Genomic DNA, 23362 nt, shown 5'->3' with positions numbered 1-23362 from the left:
TCTACTAAAACCTTTCTTTGTTTTAAGATGAATATGACAAGTACATTATGAGTATGGTATGGAAGAATAATCTTTCGTTCTTTCCATCGAACACATACATTTAACCATTGAGCTGAGGCAATGATGCTATTTAGGAACAATGTGGTTTCTTTGTTGCTATGGCAAAATCATGGAATTTCCAAAAATGCATTATAGCAGGTGTATTGTGCCATATTAGATATCCAGACTATATACTATATGTGATGTCCATACTTGTACCAAATTTTTTGATGACATCCACAAAGTGAAATATAATGAAAGGAAGGAAGTATGAGGGGTCTAAAAACATAGTTTTAACTTCATGCTTCAATACTGTACTTTGGTCAGACAAATTTTCACAGGGAATGATGTAACTATAGGTATAATTTCCAAAGATCAGAAAGAAACGTTAAAAGTATTTTGATGCACAATGGTTATGTATCAATTGGACAGTTACTGGCTTGTATCAGTTGGCAGCAGCTCATGTGGTTGTTACAAACTTCATAGATCACACTAGTTAGATAAAGAGAGATATATATCTTATTACAACTGAATTTATTTACCTGGTACATTTTAAGAAAAGTTACCCAAGATAGAGCCTGGGCACGCAAACTAAACAAGCGAATCCCCTATCAAGCCCTGCAGTCCCCTTAATACTACATTGAGACTAATCATAAATTGTAGACTGACTAATATCATGTGAGGTGGTATCACTAGCCCTTTCAGAATTAGGGAATCCATACAACACATGAATATCAAATAGTTTAATCACAAGTTTATACATGTATACAGTTTTATGCAATTTAACATGCGATACACTTTATGAGTTTTGATTTCTAAAGCCTGCAGGCATTCCATTGTGCTGCCCTCCTTAGATAATAATTCTCTACTAAATTTAGAATACCAGATTTATACCCTTAACTTTTTCAAATTAGTTTCTCAATTGTCATGAACATAAAAAAAAATTATAAAAAAATTGTGATTGTTTCTGACTTTGCATACTGAGATACAAACTTGTTTTAACACAATACTTTACTTTACCTTTACCTCGATTTTGAAGTTTTTCCTTGACAGAAATTATCAAGGTAGTAGAGTAAGGTTCCAAACCTATGTGGGCAGAATCCAAGGTATTCAGTCATTTATTACCGACCATAAAACAGTAGACCAATCTGCCCCTGCCATGAAACTGACAGTTATTACAAAGAGAGTGGATATAAGTTTACTTGCTGATTTATCATTCATTTGGTCAATCAGAAGCCATTTTCATATTTTTGCCATTGAAAAGTTAAGCCAATCCAAACAGATAGAAACTATTCAGGTTTCACAGTTGTTCATTAAAGGATAAAGCATTATAATTATAATTATAAATTAAAACTTGAGCAATCATACAGCCAGTAATTATTCCATATTTAATGATTTAGGCAACCCTTTATGTATATATTGTTTCTCTCCCCCTGCCCATAATCAAGGAACAATAAACTATGCAACATATCTTTTAACCCTTGTGCTCACTTAAAATTGCATGGGTGGTGTAACATCACAATGTGCATTTGGGAGCAGGCCTTTAAAAAGCAATAAGACTCAACTGTGCATTCAATGAAAAACCAATATGCATCACAGAGGTTGTATTAAGTCAAGAGACTCATTTCTGTGTGACCTTTCTGTGAACCTTGCTTCATTTTTTTATTTTTTGTTGATGTTGTTGTTAATATATCTGATATATTTGGAAGTAATCAGGCGGCTTGACTGGCTTGTAAGTTAAGTGTAAAATCACTCCTCATCACAGTTATTGCTTTTAAAATGTTCTAAACAACATGAAGTCAAATTCACCTATTCAATAGAGATATTAAGTCAAGAGACTCATTTCTGTGTGACCTTTCTGTGAACCTTGCTTTCTTCTTATTGTTGTTGTTAATATATCTGATATATTTGGAAGTAATCAGGCGGCTTGACTGGCTTGTAAGTTAAGTGTAAAATCACTCCTCATCACAGTTATTGCTTTTAAAATGTTCTAAACAACATGAAGTCAAATTCACCTATTCAATAGAGATATTAAGTCAAGAGACTCATTTCTGTGTGACCTTTCTGTGAACCTTGCTTTCTTCTTATTGTTGTTGTTAATATATCTGATATATTTGGAAGTAATCAGGCGGCTTGACTGGCTTGTAAGTTAAGTGTAAAATCACTCCTCGTCACAGTTATTGCTTTTAAAATGTTCTAAACAACATGAAGTCAAATTCACCTATTCAATAGAGATATTAAGTCAAGAGACTCATTTCTGTGTGACCTTTCTGTGAACCTTGCTTTCTTCTTATTGTTGTTGTTAATATATCTGATATATTTGGAAGTAATCAGGCGGCTTGACTGGCTTGTAAGTTAAGTGTAAAATCACTCCTCGTCACAGTTATTGCTTTTAAAATGTTCTAGACAACATGAACTAAAATTCACCTACTCAGTAGAGATATGCCTTGGTACAAACTTTAGAAATTATTCAAAATTTGTCAATATCTTTAATATGACAACACTGCCATTCACATCAATTTTGGTAACCAAGAGAAAAGTCCTTTATGGTCATTTTGAAGAAAACAAAATTTTGAACGTTTCTCCCTTTATTTCCAAGGTCATACAATTTTTTACTTTTCCCTGGCATAATTCATCTCTATAACAAATATTTGTTTCTCTTTTTCTTCTTTCCCTTTTTTCGTTTCTGAACAGTTTCTTCTCCTGTTGTCCTTTTCAAACAAGTGAAAAAGAAACTTAAAAATCTGTAACATCAAATGGTTTGCATGCACTTTACTCTAATGTTACAAATTACAAAATGCTGTTAGCTAATGGATCTCCATTCTTATCGAGTCACCCAATATTGAGCTCCACTTTTACAACCAAATCTATAAGCCCAATCATTTTAACTGATTTCTCATCGCGTAACATCATTTTTGCCCTGATTAATGTTGACATGATACAGCGACAACCTGTAGCGATTCCTTAACCTACTTTCAAGTTCAGGGTACTTTTTCTCACTGAATGGCCTGTTCTAATCTTCACATCAAAAAGCAAATACATATCGATGCACACTCAACATTACAACAGAATGATAGCCTTATCGTTTTAACTGGAGGTCAACAATTGCTGACTAAAGAATACATTTTTGCCTTAATTCCTTGTTTCATGCAAGAAGTGCATTCGAACAGCGGCGGTAATTCAAATGGAATGATTGTGCAAAGAGATCTTTTAGAAAATCTGTCAGATAGTCTAGAAAATTGGTTAGATATTTTGAGTTTTCATTTTTTATTTCTTATATGCAACCATAATACTCTATATGTGACCCTGACTTTGATATTTCTGAAGTGAGTAACCACAGTAACTAATCCTTAACATACCATTTTTCTCTTCTTTCTTCTTGAATTAATTATACATGAGCATAAATTTATGACACATCTTTTCCTGAAAAGGTCACCTGAGCATACGAACAAACAGATGCGTTTGTCCTTCGATAAATGCAAGCATATTTTAACAATACTTTAAGAAAGGGTAAGTAGCTATGGATTTTTCACTCTACTGGATTGTCAAAAAAAAAACAGCCTAATCTTTCATGGTTATGCATTGAGCAACATGCCATCATACAAACATCTTGAAAATATTACCAAATTGTTATAGTTATGAACTTTAATAGCTCTTTGAAATTTTTATGGAACAAAACATGCCAAAGGTATAGAATGTGAGTGACATCAAAATGAAGCTATTGCACTCAAATTGCACTTTGGTATTCATTTTATCAACGGAGGAAGATTAATTTGTTGAAAGAAAAAGGATGGAGACAGACAGAAAGAAAAACAACACTGCATTTTGTAGAAGCATCAAGTTCAGATGAGCTGACATTGTGCTAGCATTTCATAGATAATCATGTCTTTGTCATTAATGACATCATTGACTACATACTACCCACTGAAGGGACAGAAAGTTAGTTCAAGTTGTAAATCAAAGCATCGGACCTGCAGGAGGAAGATGTGTCGGACATATTTCCTTAACACCTTAGGAAGTGATAAATTGATCTAATATTCACTAACGAAGCATACAGAACGATCGTATATCCAGTGATATATCGATCTAATATTCACTAACAAAGCAAATAGAACGATCCTGTATCCAGTGATAAATCGATCTAATATTCACTAACAAAGCATATAGAACGATCCTGTATCCAGTTTTCTATGATAGCATTTACAGCATCTCTGTATTGAGCAACTTGTAAGACATTTGGAAACTCTCATTTCCATCCTGTAGGCGAAACTGAATCTCACTCCCCCCCCATATCCCCTACCCGACCATTCCAAAAAGTGCTAGGAACCAATTCAAAATTATACCCATCTCTTACTCCTTGTTGCTCTGCCACCCCCCTCAGCCTCCCTTCTTTTCTCCCCAACAAATAACAGTCAACAAATATGTGTGGAAATTTAAAACAAACTAAACAGTATTTCACTTTAAATAAGAAAGGCGTGAAAAATGAGACATTCTAGTCCCAGTTGACCTATCATGCTAATGTATCTAAAGTTATCACTTTACAAAACACTTATATCAATATTTAGAAACTAAAAGTGAAACAAAACAAGAGAAATAATATATTTTCAACTCAATAGGTATAATAATTAACTATTCTCTTTCAATTCTTAAAGCAATCCCTGAAAATTTGTTGCACTCTAGTGTCCCTAGAAAAAAAAATTCAAAGTCACACAAATAGAGGGCAGTATGCTATATTTCAAATCCAAGACATTTGAAACAATGTTTACAGCTAAAACTACACAGTTTATTAATATGAGTTGTGAACTTTTGGCCTTTTGGTTAAGATCTTGTGTTAGTATCTATCCCCTTTCCAAGGGATTTGTGATACACATTTAAGTTAACATCCTCATGAACTTACGATAACATTCATGATGCCTTGGGACTGGATCAGTTATTAAGTCGTTTGGTTTTCATGCAGAGGCACATTTTGGGTGACTTTACTTAAAAAGTATCATTCCGAAAGATAAATCGTAAGAATACACCTTATATACTGCAAAGACTAACTAAAAGTTATCACAAACTAGTGTTAAAATCATGGGAACCTTTTTTTACCTACTTTACCAATTTCTATTATCTGCACCCCCTCCCCCATGAAGTATATAGAGCTCGATGCAACCCACAGTACTAATTAAATGTGTGGGAACAACTTCTTGATGGAAAGTGGCTATAAATAAATAACTTCTTGAAATGCAGCAAACTCTTAAATTAGTGCTCTTAATCTTTTTCATAAGACAATTTTACAGTTTGCTGGTATTGGTTTCCCAAAAAGAATTGGCAGTTTCAAATTAGTTTGTACCACACTGTCTTATTTTTTACCAAGCCATTAAGCTAAACTATCAAATACTAATGTTAAATTAACTAACTAAAGGAGCCAGTCTAAATGTAGTTCAGAGTTCAAACAGGGAATGACCATTTGTATAGTCCTATTTTAGGCTAGCTGTATTGACTATTTCAATTTTGATCATGGTGACACATTAATACCTACTTCATGGTCACCAATATTCAGGCTCAGCAAAATATACTATCTGGTATTAATTCCATATTTGGAGTTAACAAGTAACAACAAAGAAGTTCTACTAGAATATTATGACAACTCACTGGCACATTTTACCTGTCCAATATTTTTCAATCTCAATATCTAGAAAGATCTCTAATAGGTCATCAGTATGTCCTCTGATATTCTGTCAATTCATGATTACAAATGCAATTAGGAAAGATTGTAGACTCAAGATCTAATCTGTACAAACTTAAAACACTACAGTTCACAAATTATCTCTACGTTAAAGATTTTAGCAAAATTAACATGAGTGGTTGTCGAAAACAGTTAACAACACTAAAAGAAAGTGTTCTATGAAAAGAAAACAGTCCACAAGATGAAATGGTACTCATACGTACACACACAGACATTTTTCCTTCTAAAATCCCAAACCCTTGCCCTTCTACTTTTATATTTAAGAATGTGTCATATGTGACAAATTCTTTGTCTCTCGCAAAATCTCCATGCTAGGACGTCGAGACATGAAGATTTAACTAGTCCATCTTATAACATCTTCAATTCTGGCATTAGTCCTCGAGCGAACCTCAAAAAATCCCATGGCTGCTTTTTGACAAATTGCGGGAAAAGAAAAGGTTTCAACTTTGAACAAAACCTTCAACTCACCTAGTTCTTTCTTCCTCTGATGTCTCTGCAATTGGTAATACTGTTTGTTTCTGTCGGCCACGCTGGTTGTCTTTGAAGCTGATGGAGACAACCTCGAATTTGGCTCCCTGTTTTCTTGGTCGATCTTTTGTTGCGCTGTAGGTGACTTCTGCTGCCCCCACTGGTCCATTTTGAAGTCCATGTCACAGTTTTGCAGAGTGTCACATATTTGAACAAGTTTGAGTGAGGACAGTGATGTGGGGCACTGATCTCTTTCATCCACCTCTGGGGCAGCAGTCTCGAAACTGCTTGTCGCCGCCACGATAACCTCCTGAACGTCGTCGCTAGAGTCCTCAGGAGCTGAGCTTGAATTTGACAGCATATTCACTTGAGCTCCATTGGACTGTTCGCTACTTGTTGACAGCAAATTTGTTAATGTTTTGGTTTCTTGTCTCAAGGTGAGAAGACACTTTTTCTTGGCAGGAAGGCCGCTACTAGAGTGGGAGGCCCTGTCTTTCAAACGTTTGCACGACATCATCCCTTGGAAAAGGTTAGTGACCAAGAGAGAAGCAAAGCTGGTCTGAAAAATGATGGGAAAAATGAGATGCCCATTGTTAATTGATGGCGATTCTACGTCAGGGTATTATATTTGATTTCGAGGTAATGTATGTTATGAAACACTGAAAAAAAATGAAAACTTAGGTCCACAAAGAGATGCCAATCTCATTTCCAGTGTTGTCAGTATTTCAAATGTTTAATGCATACTTTAAAGGGAAGAACAATTAATAGAAAGCACAGAAACAGATGGTTTCAAAAATAATTATTTTTAATACAATAATAGATGTTACCAATTACAGACATTTTGAAAATGATATAAGGTTCAGAAGCAGCAAAAAAAACCGTCTCCCCCCACCCCCTTACTATCTTAAAGACTAGATCAATAACCAGCCTAGTTTACAAATATTAAACGTTATGAATAATGCAGAACACTATCATATGTGGCTGGAACCCGGGACTCAATTTATACGATGCATCCTTCAAGCTGATGAAAGTACATGTAGCTATGAACCACATGGCTTGTAAAACTTTGGTCAGTTTGACAGAGGTAAGTGCCACAATTGTATGTCAAAGGTCATCCCATAGAGTAATGCTACTTTGCATTAGATGTACTGAAATAACTGTAGAAATGTAGTAATGCCTGTGCATCAATTAGCAGCCTTAATTTATCTACTGAGTAATTCAAGTTTTAAGCAAAATATTTTTACATAGATCTTATGTTTTTGTGCCAACAAACTTTTGGAAGTGGGGGGTCTTGTTCTCCCCCCCCCCTCCCCTCTCCTCCCTGGATTGGCCCCTGCTTTCTATTCCTTTAGGTCTGCCAGTAGTCTTGTAATATTCACCATAGAGCCAGCCAGCCAGTTTGCACAGCCGATGAAAAGGTAGGTTCCACTGTGCCTTTTTTTTGACAATCATTTGAACTACTTTTGAACTGTCATTAAGTTTCTGCTTTTATCGGAAAGAATGCATCAATTACGTACAATGCATGCCCTCACTTGTGTGGACAAGCATGACTAACTATCAGAGACCATCATATCTTTCATGGCAGAGTAGTTTCATTAAATGTAATACGAACAGATAAACCTAGATATAGTTAAAATCCTGAATCCTGTTAAAAGGCATAGTATACCATCATCATTTCCCTTTGTCACTGATATAACACAATTTGTATAGCAAAAAATTCTTGATTTTAACTCTCACAAGTTAATGACTGCATAATATATGTCTGGTCTATCCATGTATACTATGTCCTATTCTGTATACCAATATATGTATCATGCAACAAATATTACTCCCATACATGTAAAACTATGCCGAACTCAGGGAAATTCAGCCTACAGCAATATGGATTAGACTAGTTTAGTAGCACAATTTCTTTATGCTGCTGAGCCGATTAGGGGCTTAGGGAATTCTAGTAGCTCAGGGAAATCAGTCAACAGGTCACCAGAAAGAAATCTGATGCCAAAACTTGGCTTACTGGTAGGAACCAGGGCAGGAGTTTTTTGATGGCTTGTTATTGGAGGTAATCTATTAATATCATGTGGCAGAAATAATCTTACTGATGTAGCTTTTGCTTGAATCTCTGTCATTTACTTGAGACTTCAGAGTTCAGACCAGAGGGATATTTTAGATGTGATAGCTAAAAAGAAAAACCTGTCAGGATTGTTGAATCTCTAGCTGATATGCATTAAGAAAATGTCTTAAAATCCAGACATCCCACACACACACGCATACGCACAAGCACACACAAACACGAATCTGGGAACAACATCGTTATAATTTCATTACATACTACTCTTTGCATCTTATTAGAGGTAAGGCATCAATCATTTTGTAGAGAGCTTTCAATCACAGATGTAACTGCAGCCGAATTATAGCAAGGAGCTTGAGGCAGGACAGAGCATGGCAGGGGAGAGAGAAACCTGAACTCATATCTGTTCATATACTTCCATCACAAACTAAAATTGTCTGTATGTATGTATATCATCATAAAGACTATCAACAGGTCAATATTCTGTCTGGTTTACAATTTTAACATACAGCCATAGTTGTGACATCAGGTTTGTGTACCAGCCTACCAGGGTCTATGCTGGAACTGATATTCTGGCATTAATACCTCCTTGCTGATAATCTAACTACTATCCCTCCTGGATGTGTACACAGATTTTTGTTAGCTAATCATTACTTAATGACTCTGAAATATTTATGCAAACTATACAATTTTGGTGATTCAATATTCCCACATTGTGTATAGCGCCACCCGCATAATCTTCACACATTTGTATATTGCCAGCTTCTTTATTTTTTTCTAGCATCACCCTGGTATAGAGCGAAAGAGAGAAACAGCAACCTTAGAGTAAACAATGGGGAAAACCCCGTCCTCTACTTACAATACAGTATATGGCATAATTAAGAATCATAAAAGTCTGACCAGACATTCACTGACAAACACAATGCAACCAATCATTGGAGGTTTAACTGAAAGCTATTTTACACAAACATGTCCGATATCGCCCACTAGTACAACATTCTCTGCCACCTATAAAGGGTGACAATTTTGTAGATCAAGCTAAATATATGAAACTCTTATAACCAGCAAGCCATGTACTCTACGTGCAGCCTATATATATGCATCTCTTACTTATAACCAGCAAGCCATGTAGTCTACTTGCAGCCTACATATGCATCTCTTACTTATAACCAGCAATTCATGTAGTCTACTTGCAGCCTATATATATGCAACTCTTACTTATAATCGGCAAGCCATGTAGTCTACTTGCGCAGCCTACATATGCATCTCTTACTTATAACCAGCAAGCAATGTAGTCTAATTGCAGCCTATATATATGCATCTCTTACTTATAACCAGCAAGCCATGTAGTCTACTTGCAGCCTATATATATGCAACTCTTACTTATAATCGGCAAGCCATGTAGTCTACTTGCAGCCTACATATGCATCTCTTACTTATAACCAGCAAGCAATGTAGTCTAATTGCAGCCTATGCATCTCTTACTTATAACCAGCAAGCCATGTAGTCTACTTGCAGCCTAAATATATGCAACTCTTACTTATAACCAGCAAGCAATGTAGTCTACTTGCAGCCTATATATATGCAACTCTTACTTATAATCGGCAAGCCATGTCTACAGTCTACTTGCAGCCTACATATGCAACTCTTACTTATAACCAGCAATTCATGTAGTCTACTTGCAGCCTATATATATGCAACTCTTACTTATAATCGGCAAGCCATGTAGTCTACTTGCAGCCTACATATGCATCTCTTACTTATAACCAGCAAGCAATGTAGTCTAATTGCAGCCTATATATATGCATCTCTTACTTATAACCAGCAAGCCATGTAGTCTACTTGCAGCCTATATATATGCAACTCTTACTTATAATCGGCAAGCCATGTAGTCTACTTGCAGCCTACATATGCATCTCTTACTTATAACCAGCAAGCAATGTAGTCTAATTGCAGCCTATGCATCTCTTACTTATAACCAGCAAGCCATGTAGTCTACTTGCAGCCTAAATATATGCAACTCTTACTTATAACCAGCAAGCAATGTAGTCTACTTGCAGCCTATATATATGCAACTCTTACTTATAATCGGCAAGCCATGTAGTCTACTTGCAGCCTACATATGCATGTCTTACTTATAACCAGCAAGCAATGTAGTCTAATTGCAGCCTATGCATCTCTTACTTATAACCAGCAAGCAATGTAGTCTACTTGCAGCCTATGCATCTCTTACTTATAACCAGCAAGCCATGTAGTCTACTTGCAGCCTATATATATGCAACTCTTACTTATAATCGGCAAGTCATGTCTACAGTCTACTTGCAGCCTACACATGCAACTCTTACTTATAACCAGCAAGCCATGTAGTCTACTTGCAGCCTATATATATGCAACTCTTACTTATAATCGGCAAGCCATGTAGTCTACTTGCAGCCTATACATATGCAACTCTTACTTATAACCAGCAAGCAATGTAGTCTAATTGCAGCCTATATATATGCAACTCTTACTTATAATCGGCAAGCCATGTAGTCTACTTGCAGCCTATACATATGCAACTCTTACTTATAACCAGCAAGCAATGTAGTCTAATTGCAGCCTATATATATGCAACTCTTACTTATAATCGGCAGGCCATGTAGTCTAATTGCAGCCTATAGTTAGTTTTTATCTTTTCATCACTGAGTGACCTAGATATATGTTTAGAAGGAGAAACTATCCCAAGAAATGTTGAACATACAAAAGTTATAAATATTTAAAATGTAGGTTCATATTACCTTTGATAGCAACTAATATATATTGGGAAGTTCAATCATATCATTTATTGTAGACAGATATTATAATTATGTTGTAATGTATGTGTAAAAAAACACAATTGACATCATGTTTCCCCCACTATTGTCTCCACACTGCATATACTGTAAGCAAGGATTGAATCAGTGTCATAGCCTACTTATTTTAATATCTCATTTCTTTCTTTCGTTTTTTGGGTATCTTATGCATGTTACGTATGACTGTTCATATAAAGATGGTGAGGTACTGTGTACAATCTGACTTAATTACTAAATATAGGCCTCCATGTAGTTTGGCAGGAAGCATAGATAAGTTATATCCTCATTCACCACAGTTTTATTTACTATGAACATCAACAGCAATAAAGAGGTCAGTATTTCAGTATTAAAAGGGAGTATAGATTGGATACAGTGCTAAACATAACAATGAAAAGTTGATGAATAAATATAATGGAGGCAGGTTAGAGAGAGGGCCTTAAATACATATACATATATGTTTATGCAAACATGCACATAAACGCAGGGTGTGTAATACACACATATAACGCACAGATGTGTCACATATGCACATACTGTACACACAGCTGTTGTGTCTTGTAAACATTGAGACCCATTGTTTTTTGCAATTTTTCAAATTAATGTACTCTTAACTTTAACAAAACCCAATTGAACTCTTCCAAGGAATGCTGATTCTTTTCAAATAACTCAACATGTCCAACTTCATCTGCCTGGCATAAACTTAAACCTTGTTCCCACAATAACATTCTTTCAAAGAGAAGAAGTTTATATATTTGCATAGGAACTACAACCGCAATTTTGTTTCTTTGTCCTGGTTTGATTTGTCTCTGTATATCTTGTTGAATGAAAGTGAGATTTTTTTTTTCCCCCGCGCCGTATCTATTCCCAAATTGCTGTGAGTGAATCAAATGTTGTTGTCCTTTCTGGTTTTTACCTTTCCTTGATCCTCATTCTCAACAATCTACCTAAATTTTCAGTCATCTGGCCCAAAAATCTGGGGCCTCATAATATTAAGTCAAATGAAGACCTACAAAAGCAGTAGTGCTCGGTTACCATGAAGGAGCAATTGATCCTTCATAGCGAATACACTCTCAAGATTTAGTGGGATTTCTCTGAACGACTTCAACAGACAAACTTGGTCTAAAAACACAGAAAACTTGTTCATAATATGTAACGATGAGAGGGCAGAGAGGTGTTTCAAGTTGAGGCCATAGCTGAGGATGGTAATTGGCTAAAGATAAAAAAAAACATTGAAAGAAGATGAGGAACGTTTTTTGTCACGTATTTATCTATCAAAGCATTGAGGAAAAAACGCACTTGGCCTAAAACTCTTAAATTTCTAACTTCTCAATTGTTATGTATGTTACGGCCACAAACTCTGCAACATTGCAGAAACAAAAGAAGCTGGAGACTTTAGAAAGGGAGACATGCGTGCAATTGGGGTTAGTGGGTTTTCACAAGTGGTAAGTGGGTTTTCATGAGTGGTAAGTAGGTTTTCATGAGTGAATTTATGGATAATCAAATTAGTTTATAGGACTTTTCTCCTCTCTTTCCAAAAAGATGAACTGGCCTTGGCCCCTTGCTTTTTGTGTGTGTATGTGAGTGTGTGTATGTATGTATGTATGTATGTATTTTTTTAAACATACAGGTACCTCGCAACAATAGCATCAGTTAAAATGTCATGGCTGTTAAGTTTAAAATTGTAAATATATTCATAAACAGTCAAATTTTTGATGTGTATCAGGAGATTACATCAATGTCATCCAGATAACCACCACTTTTTTCAATGAAACAGGTGTTTTTATTCAGATGTTAATACCCCTCTATAATTATATAGGCTATTACTACTGGTTTATTGACCATGATTCAAGTACCTACCACTTTATTCTTTAAAAAAAGTGTATCTTTTTTCTTTTTCTTTTTTCTTTCCCCGCCTCTTGGCGAGAACTAAACTCTTTTGACCTTTCCCTCAAAGACCTAATTTGAAGTCATTAAAACCGCCTCCAAGTATTGGCAACATGGGGCACTCTGCTGTAAGGTGTTCTCGCAATGCCACAAGAGGTGTCACATGACAAACAAATGCTAATTCCTCCTAACCAGATGAAAATTTTTCAGAGGTCACTGTTTCCTATCAAGACTAGGGGAACATTCTCGTCACATTTCTAAATCAGAGAGAGACAATGCAAGTCGACAAACGGAAGACTGTGTTTCCCTCCCTCCAACCAGTGGTGAGGTTCGTATCAGAGATTGAATTCCAAACCTTCTCTGTACTCCTTTATCCAAAACACAACATCCCTGCTCTCTCAGAGCTGGATCATTTTCAAATTTGCGTGAGTAGGTCATGTTGAGGCTGACTGGTTCTGGATCAAGTTCCCCTCACCTCAGCAGGACGTCGCTAGTTTGATAACTGCAGGGGCCTCCTGCCAGTGGTGGGAGTGCAACGGTAAAACAACAAGCATGTTATCGTAACTAAATGGTGCCTTGTTGCTTTTTAAGTTAACAGAGACTAGACTAAATTTCCCACAAAAGGAGAAATGACCAATTAAAGAAGATCGCAGCTTGCTTCCAAAGTTAGTGCTAAACTATGATACAGAGTTCAATTGTCAGTCACTGCTCAACCCCTCCCCTCTCCACCCCCCCCCCCATAAACAAAAAAAATTATCAAGAAAAAAAAATCTGCTAAGTTTTTTTGAGCAGTAATAGCTTAAACTAGACTGTGCTTTAGCTGCTCTGAATTCTTGGATGGAATCAGGAATCTAACACAAAAAGAATGTTATATCTAACTTAGAGACACTGAAGATATAACACAACATGACATGTTACATGTCCATCATATAAGTTTTAGTTTATAGTCTCCCTCTGTAGGTCTCCAAGTAAATATATATATATATATATATATATTGAAAAAATATATAAAAAATAGAGGGCAGCATTTCACTCTCATCAGCAATTGAGGACAACATATCACTCTCATGAATATGGCCAACATTTTACTCTCATGAACAACTATGGGCTGTTTTTCACTCTTATGAATAATTGGGGGAAGTATTTCACTTACATGAATAACTGAGGTGTTTGATGCAGTGTTTCATTCTCATTAACAACTGAGGGCATTACACTGAAATGAACAACTAAGGGCAATAAGAACTTAGGGCAGCATTTCTCTCTCAAGGAGAGCTCAGGGCAACAATTCTCTCTCAAGGAGAACCCAAGGGCAACAATTCTCTCTCAAGAAGAACTCAGGGCACTCCCTCTTTCTATTACATGTCCTTCCCAACCCATCCCCCCCCTCCCCTCCCCCACGTCCTCAGAACTCTCACTCCATTCCAAGTAATTATAACCACATATTATATATTATGTTATTGCTCAGAAAATTCCAATGACTTAGAACGTATGGCAGTGTGTGCCATCACCATTTGGGTAAACATTTAATCAATGGAGGGTGTGACAGTTGCATTACAGTATCTCATCATAGTATAGTATGAGTACATACTGTACACAGTGTCATATTTCACACATGGTACCACCATATTGGCCTCAGTCCCACCCATAAATGGTTTATCATTTATATTCCCAGTGTGGCTTTTGTTACATATTTTTTTCTGCAAAGTGATAGGTATAGTGAACCAGAAATCCAGTTGGCTTTGTGATTCCTTGCCATATAATCATAATAAATTTCCACATATATGACTAATGTAGAGCAAGTGAGTTAAATTTGTCCAAGAATTAAGTGAGAAACAGAAAAGATCAGAGAAGTCCATCTCTTATGTGTAACACTCACTTGTGGGTATCACCCAATTAAATCACTGGTAAGGATTTACAGTATAATTTTATTCAAAAATGTTTCAATATCCAGAAAGAACAGTCTTCCTAGGTGAAATATACACACATGGATGTATGAGCAATGGACATTTTCTTTGACCAATTTGAGCTAGCACATCAGCTCTGTGACCAACCATTGCTGTAATAACTGTTATTAATGAATGAGAGTTACATGAAATTGTTTACACTTTGAAATATTTTCACAACTTACTGCCAAAGCCAAATATAAATCACAAAGAATAAGGCCAGTTTTGAGACCATTTGAGATAATCTGTTGGCCCCTTGAAGAGCAGAGTGTGCAAACTGATAAGGGCCACTTGAGTGTGTTTAAAGCATCACTATTTGAAGCAAATTTCATTTCCTGGATGACTACATATATATGTAATCTTAAAGATCACTTGGGATCAATTTATATTGGGCCAGCTCACTAAACTCAACTGAAATTGACTATGTTCACCAAAAGAAAATCATAGCATGGTAGAACTCAAAGATCAATTGTAGCTTAGAGTTAAAATGTTTGTAAGGATTACATACTTTGACACACATTGACTTCATATATGTGACCTTTGACCTCTACCAAATTCAATAGGGTTCTTGCACTTACTAAGTTGGTTCTACATACCAAGTATGAAGTTCCACAAATATGTACGTTTTGAGTTATCATGTTTACAAGGTTTAACAGACTTTGACTTACATTGACCGCATTTGATCTTTGACCTCCACCAATTTCAAAATGCTTCTTTGTACTCAACAAGCTGAATTTACAAAACCATGTATGAAGTTCAACACAGATGTACTTTTTGAGTTACCGTGTTTACAAAGTTTTTAGACTTTGACCTCAAATGACCACTGATTTTCACAGAAAAGAATAGGGTTCTTGTACTCAATAAGATGGATCCACATACCAAATAGGAAGTTAATCCACCATGAACTTTGTGAGTTATGGTGTTTAACAAGCAAGTATCACATACATACACACACTATCAGTCACAAACAGAAATAGTTTCCTTGAAAGCAGATGTACTTTAGGACAGCTCTATCGTACAGTCATCAATGAATAGTAGCCCACTCTCCCTTTCCTTTCTGGATATCTAAATGTCTTCATAGTCCTTACAAGCTACCTCCTCATCTGCCCTCGAAAGTAATCAGCATACTTGTTCATAATAAGGGAAATTTACACAGTATGATACCTCCAAGGGCAATCTGTCATTCTCTAAAGCATAAAGTCTGTTTGACCGTATGTTCCGGGAGTTCTTCAAAGTACACACGTTGGTCTTGTGCAAAATAAGACAGTATGAAATAGTGCAATGCTCCTGCACATTGCAATGACCTCACATGAGATACAGAGAAGAAAAACATACTGATGATACATGGTATTAGTCACTTTGAATAACTTGTCCTAGATCTGTCTTCCCATGCAGACAGATCTGAATAGAATCATGAAAGATACATTCATCATGTTGAAATTAATGCATCCTGTATTTGTTATTACCCATACCATTCATATGACTTACATGAGCCCTTCATCTGAATTCATCAAATGTTATAATCCTCTGACTTAATTCTTGGTCAAACATTCAATAGAAACATTCTGGTGGTGGTTAAAAAGTAGATCAGTTTTGAAAGAAATGTAAACTTTTGGCAATGATCATGTAGGTTGGAACAACATCCTGATAGCGTGCAAAAATTTAATCTCCAAAATTTGGTGCAGTTTCTCAAATGTATCTGGCAACACTTAATTGATTTCAATGTGGGAACATGAATTGGAAGTGTGTTTTGTTTTCGTTTCTTAGACAACGAACAAATTATATATCCAGTTGAGGACACAACTATAAAGATTCCAATTTAGTGAAGCCCCGAATTCATATTTAATTTATCGACATCTGTAACAATCACAGCTGACCATGCAACAACTGTCATCCATATCTTTGAAGGGTTTAGCTGGCAAAATAAACTAAATCTATGCTTTAGAAGAAATATATTAAGATGGGGTTCTTCACCTAGTGTTATAGAATCTATTTGTCCTACTTGCAAGTGTCAAATAGCTGGCATGCTACTATTACATTCAAAGAAGCAGTTTGCAGATTTCAAGTGACAGATGTTGTGTGCAGTATATACACATATCAAAGAAAATGTGTTAGCATTTTAATTATTTTCATTAACGCTCAGATGGATAGGAGATGGCAGAGAGCTGGAGAGCCATGCGTCACCTCCCTCTAATGATAATAAAGGAAAATATTTTCACACTGGAATGGAAGCAATTTCAATACCACTGAACATCATTGAGACATTTCTTGGCCCCTGACCCGCCAGGCTCATCCCAAAGATGTGTTGGTGACTATGTGAAATAATTTTATTAATGCTAATTAATCACTAACTTGGCAGCATTTGAGGGAAAAAAACCTGAATAGCATCTTCTAATACTTAGTAATGATATTTTCAAAAAATACTCAATAAATTAAATTGCAAAATAAAGAAGCAAAGGATAAAAGTTAGTGTAAAGGTCAGTTTAAAGAAAAATAAACTTCAATCCCCTCCTACTCACCCCTTCCCCTTCTACTCTCCCCCTTTCCCCTCCTACTCTCCCCTTTCCCCTCCTACTCACCCCTTCCCCTCCTACTTACCCATTCCACTCCTACTCTCCCTTCCCCTCCTACTCCCCCCCTTTCCCTCCTACTCTCCCCCTTCCCTTCCTACTCTTCCCATTCCCCTCCGTATCTCAGCGACAAACACTATACTACTAATCAATAATTCAAATATACCTGTAATGTGACTCACTATTACCTGACTTGGCAATGAAGATCATTTTATTAGGCTTCCTTCCACTTCTACTTTCCAGAATTCATAGTATGACTGAACAGTTTTTTAATTCTCATTCTTACTCTTTCTGGGGTTTTCTATAGTTTATTTTATCTATTTTTTACTCTTTCTCTCTAGTTGACACTTTATTTAAGGACCCTCACATATTGACTGCAACAATTACAGCAATTACTGCCATTTTCCAATGACAATTATTAGAGCATGCATGATGTACAGTAAGCATAAATTAGGATATGCTTGACAGCTAACAGTTAAAGTGTTAAGAGAGGTGCTCTAATTACAAACATTGGAATATTGATTTTAGTAAACATCAAAGCAAGAAAAAAATAGAGAAAACACGTCTCATTTCTGTTGCAGTTGCATTTGAAAAGCAGTTTTGTAATCGAAACATGGTTGTATGAATTATTTTCCAGTACATTTTACTTGTTACTACTCAACAAAAGATCACAGGAATGATTTTATTAAACCTAGGAGCATGTTCTATAAAGTAAACAACAGAAAACAAAACAAGTAGAGAGATGCTGAAATTTTGGCAAGATAGAATGTAAAAGGATTTGAACTGTAAAAATTAATGGATGACTTGAGGCAGAATTTTCATCATTGAGGGCATTCTACATGACACGGATTGTACTCGTGCCAAATCTTAGGAGCTTTGTAAGATGATTGCTGTCCCAAGTTAGATACATCATATTTTACAAAAACAAATTCTGATTCTCACTCAAAGGACAGGCTGCATATGGGTGATTGTGTCTATGTCAAACTTTGTCAAAGATTTAAGACTGTGTGTCAAAGATGGGCTTGATCTTAGAACAGTTGTAATGCAAAATAGTTGGTTTTCTGCACATTATGATGCAAAAATATTCTATCGAAAAATTGTGAGTCGTGTCCACAAAGAAGCATGAGTCGTTACTTGACTCCTGAGCAAGAGTCGTGACTCTGAGTAGGAGTCGAGCAACTCCCCAAGCCTTCTCATCTGAGCAACATTGTGTGACTTTTCAAAACCATTGATAATTGACAATCTTGTACTACAGTGTATACACATCATGTGAGGCATAAAGTCCTTATTTTAATTATTCCCCATGCAGGATGCACAATCCCTTTAAGCCATTTTTATTATTTACATATATACCTTAACAGAAATATAGAGGCCAAGAACTGTAAAACTTATATAAAGGTCCAACTATTTTGGGTAAAGTGAAAATTTTGCGGCATATGTTAGTATTTGAACAATTTTTATGTACAACGTATATGAACAAAGTATATTTATGTATATTTGTATTATGTTTATGTATGTTTGTATTATGAACGATGTTTATTTTCATATTCTGGTTTTATGGTTAAAGCGATATAGCCCATTCATGGTACATCTCACTTTGGTACAGTATCTAATCAGACTGGGGATGTGTAGTATTGCTTTATATCTAGTCTATATTCCAAGCTGCACTTCTTCTTTTTCATTAATAGAGTGGCAGGTTGTTTTCCTTTACCATATCAAATTTATAACTCTCAAACGTTGAAGTAGTAACTGTACACAATGAGATCTTGTCATCCTCAGCTGACCATTTTCTGAGAGACGATTTGTCACATTTTGAACGTAAATGTCATTTTGATTGCAAATTGCCCCATCAAAGGGTGACATAAGTATCATTCCGATATGACAGTGCTTATAGTGATGCTCTTAAAAGTCCTTACAAGATTGTTCTCACGTAGAATTGATGTCAATATATCACAGTATAAGAACATCACCTCAGCAGGCATTTGAACCAATCACTCACTCAAACATAAACTCTGGAGTCTTTATAGTAAAGCCATCTTACGTTTTTTGCTTCTTAATTTAAGCCATGGATGACATTTTCTCACAAAATATGGACTGCTTCTGTCATTGCAACAAATTTCTGAACTAATCCACGCAATCTGCCAAACCAATATAATCACCCAAATTTGTGACTTTTGTAAATTATACTTTAAATATTAAAACGACTTTGTTGCATCATAATTTCTCTCCGCATATCAAATATACTTGATGACAACAGGAACCACATTTTTCTACGTTTGTTGCATAAAGGTTGTTGGCACAAGTTATAAACTCTTCTAGAGGAATACGTAGTCTCAATTCTCCAGTATTTGAAACAGATACCTCATTAGTTTACATGAAAAGAAAGGAGCCGTCAACTTCCCCAAAGATGCCTTGCAACTATGCCTCGTCAGATCTAAAAACTGTTTAAATCTCGCAGTTTGCAGCTACAAAACCGTTTTCCATACCAGAGAGAGATAGAGAGTTAGTGTGTGTTGTTCCATTTAATCCTGCTACTCAGTCCATTTACTGCTGCCACATAGAGGAATTAAAAGAACTCTTTAAGAAAGATAACTCTTCCTTCTCTTGGAAAACAAGAAATGGATTCAGCCTGGCTTTGCTATTTCCCATTGGGAACATAAAACTTGTTCTTATGTAGTGATAAAAGCATTACCCACTATTGCCATGGTAACCGTATCTTAGGCCTCCATTATTTTCCCTCCTCTTGGATTTATCTTAGCATCTCTCTCTCTCTCTCTTGCAAACCCTGAGGACAAATCACCAATACTTGCTGCACATGTCTGCATCTACCTTGACCCACTTATAGAGGCCATTGCCTTCTCATCTAAGTTACACAACAAAATCTAGGTCAATTCTTAACTGGGATATACACTAAGGCAGTGAACTGTCAAGCCTACACATGTGCCCCTAAAGGTTAATTGTCTGTCTCAACAAGATACCAATTGCTTAAACATATGAGTTTCTCTCTTCCACACACATAAAGCTTTCTGTTTACTACACACAGCAAAGCATCTGGGAATCCATAAGTGAAGAGAGCTTACAAACAAGCTGTAAGTCAGCCACAAGCATGCATGCACTAAGAATCATATTACTCTTTGGGCTAAAAGTCCACACAAGTTTGACATCACAAATGTTGTTTTTTTTTTTTTCTTTTTTACTTTCTCTTTGCATAATAGCAGATTGGTTAATTCAAGACAAAACAAGAGAGTGTACACAATTCCATTGCCAAGGACATGTCACAAGCTCCATGGCGATATCTTGATAGCTTTAAAAATCAACTTACCAATTGATACTACTGTACATGTAAGATACCAAAAACTCAACCAGGAGTATCCAAGGAACCCAAAAGTGTTGGAATAATGCTTCCCACACAAAATGCTGGCTGATAGTCATACTTTTGCACTGAATTGTTGGGCTTTATGTCAAATTTACAAGTATTTATAATTTCAATCTACTTTTCTTATCTTTTCATTAGGACAGCTATGAAACAGCTGATCCAATTACTTAATATAAGTGGTATGATACACTTATTCATTAAAGACTACACAAAGTGCCTTGAAGTAGTCCCACATGGAAAAAACTTACCCCAAAAAAGACAAGAATAAAAAAAACCTTGGGAGCATATTTTGAGAACTCATCTACTTATGTTCAATTTCTAGCAGTATATACTAGATGATCACAAATCAAAATAGCCAACAGAAATGGAAGACCCTCTCTCCCAAGTGACATTAATGTTCCTCTCCAGAACCATGAGTAATCGTACTCACGCCAAGGGCAATTCTAGTGTCAATCCTATACTCATGATGTAGTACTCGTACTAGTTATCAGTCTGTCATATCCTATTATTAAATGGAGTTAAAGCAATTCGTGTAGAGTTTGCATGATCTGAAGGAAACCGAACATATATTCAACGGTTAAAGGCATTGAAGACGCGCCCCAAACCGCGTGCGGCCATCTGAAAAAGTTTACTTCCTGTTGCTTGCAAGTGACGTTTTGTTTGTGTCGCTATAAAATGCAGACAGTAATGAAACATGATACCTTGTTATCTGTAGCTGGACCTGAGATGTCCATCGCTGTATCGTTTGTGCACTGTGCTGTGGGTATTGACCGCAGCTGTATGTACTGACTGTATAGGCCTACTAGTGTCTAATTACCGATGGTAGCAAGCTGTGTGTGTATTTTATGGGATCGATGGTGGTTTCTAACACTTCTGTTATACCTCATTCGAACTAGGTCATATTACCGGCATTAGACGTTTCTTTTTGCGCGAGTCTTCACACCCTTTAAAGGAAATATAAGTATACATGAAAGGAAATAATCTCTTACTTTATTATACTAAAATGTAGGCAATTAATTTGCTTGTAAATAGCATGTAACCAAATGATGGTATTTAACCCTTAGGTCTATATTAGTTAGAATGAGAGGAGGGGTATCCAAATAAGTATGAATATGATAGAAAATGGCTGTGACAAAAATAGTTACAACAAGAGGCAAACCTGTAACCTTAACAGAGAAGCGGTTAGTAGAGTTGACATCAAAGATGCTACAAAATAAAGGCTCAGGAGCAGTTCTCTGATGGACATCTGACTTCTGAAGCCGCAAAATACGGACCGATGGTTACCAACGGCCAAGATACTCAAAGATCTTGACAACTCTTAAGAGTACAAAACTAGACACTTTGGGAGGTAGAATGAGGAGGTAGGTCTACCAGGGGTGACCGGTCACCTTGGGAGGTGAGTGCCAAAGCTAGGTAAAACCAGGTCACTCTTGACACGGTAGAGCAGATGTTGTGAGGAGACAGGTAAGTGAGAATTAAGGAAATAAAGCACACATATCACCTATATGAATATATAAGTACTACAGCAGTGTCTTTTCTACCAGCATTTCCACCTACACTCCCCTACATATAAGTATGTTTAATAATTTTAAGCTAACGTGTATTGATAATGTTATCAATGCCTTTGATCTATATATACTGGGGATGTCTAAGGATATGATTGCAAAATACAGCAAGACTGACAAAGGAATATTTGAGAACTACTTACGTGGTCATAAATGCAGGCTGATGCAATAGATCTTTAACGTTACTTTGCTAAGGCCTGCCAATTCAGTAGGGATTTTAATCGCATTAACAGCTACTGTAGAACCATGGGAATTCAAATAAAAATATACTGCCCTCATTCATATCCTTCAACCTAGATCTATTGATGTGAAGTCAAACCTACAAATCAGTCTTACATAAAAAGTGAATAGCACTTAAAATTGTACAGGGTCATAAAATATTTAGCTAACGATGAACAAGGAGGAACAAATTCAAACTAATAGGACACTTAGAACTGTGCATGATTTTATTTTCAAGGCTAAAGTAACAATTCAAGCTGTGACAAACTTGATCTAGATCATCTCGACAAAAGGGGATAATTATGGTTTGCAAAAGAGTTAGCAGAAATAGACACATTCAAATAGCCATTCAGGCTTGTATGACATACGTTCTTGTCAATTATAGATAAAAAAAATTTAAAAATACCATTTAGGATCAAATGTATCAAGTTTTGGTATAATAGACTGTTCTACCAGCCCCTGCCTTAATCTATCTTGTTCATCATATGGAAACCAAAGGTAGAATTACACTGTGATTTGTAAGTACACTCACATCCCTTATGGCATAAATGAATCTTGTATTTTGGGAAGCTGTCAGGGTGTTCTTCCATGCTCTTTAGATAAATATCCTTTAGATCTGTGAATTCTATTTAATTCATATTAGAATACCCTGTAAGTGCTAACAGGGG

General features: G+C 36.0%; 1 protein-coding gene across 2 annotated transcripts in view; it reads right to left on the bottom strand.

The window, feature by feature from the left end:
• LOC139966798 (nuclear hormone receptor E75-like) overlaps nucleotides 1-23362 on the bottom strand; it is a 142548-nt gene that overhangs the window by 69800 nt on the left and 49386 nt on the right. For both annotated transcript variants that reach the window (XM_071970161.1, XM_071970162.1), the window contains exon 3: nucleotides 6239-6797. In XM_071970161.1, the coding sequence (XP_071826262.1) occupies nucleotides 6239-6755 (517 nt within the window). In that variant the 5' untranslated portion in view covers nucleotides 6756-6797. The remainder of the gene's footprint in view (nucleotides 1-6238; nucleotides 6798-23362) is intronic.

This window comes from Apostichopus japonicus, chromosome 4 (assembly GCF_037975245.1).
Source record: "Apostichopus japonicus isolate 1M-3 chromosome 4, ASM3797524v1, whole genome shotgun sequence".
Lineage (NCBI taxonomy): Eukaryota > Metazoa > Echinodermata > Holothuroidea > Aspidochirotida > Stichopodidae > Apostichopus > Apostichopus japonicus.
Note: the sequence above shows the minus strand (reverse complement) of the source record. Positions and strands in the feature narration are given on the sequence as shown.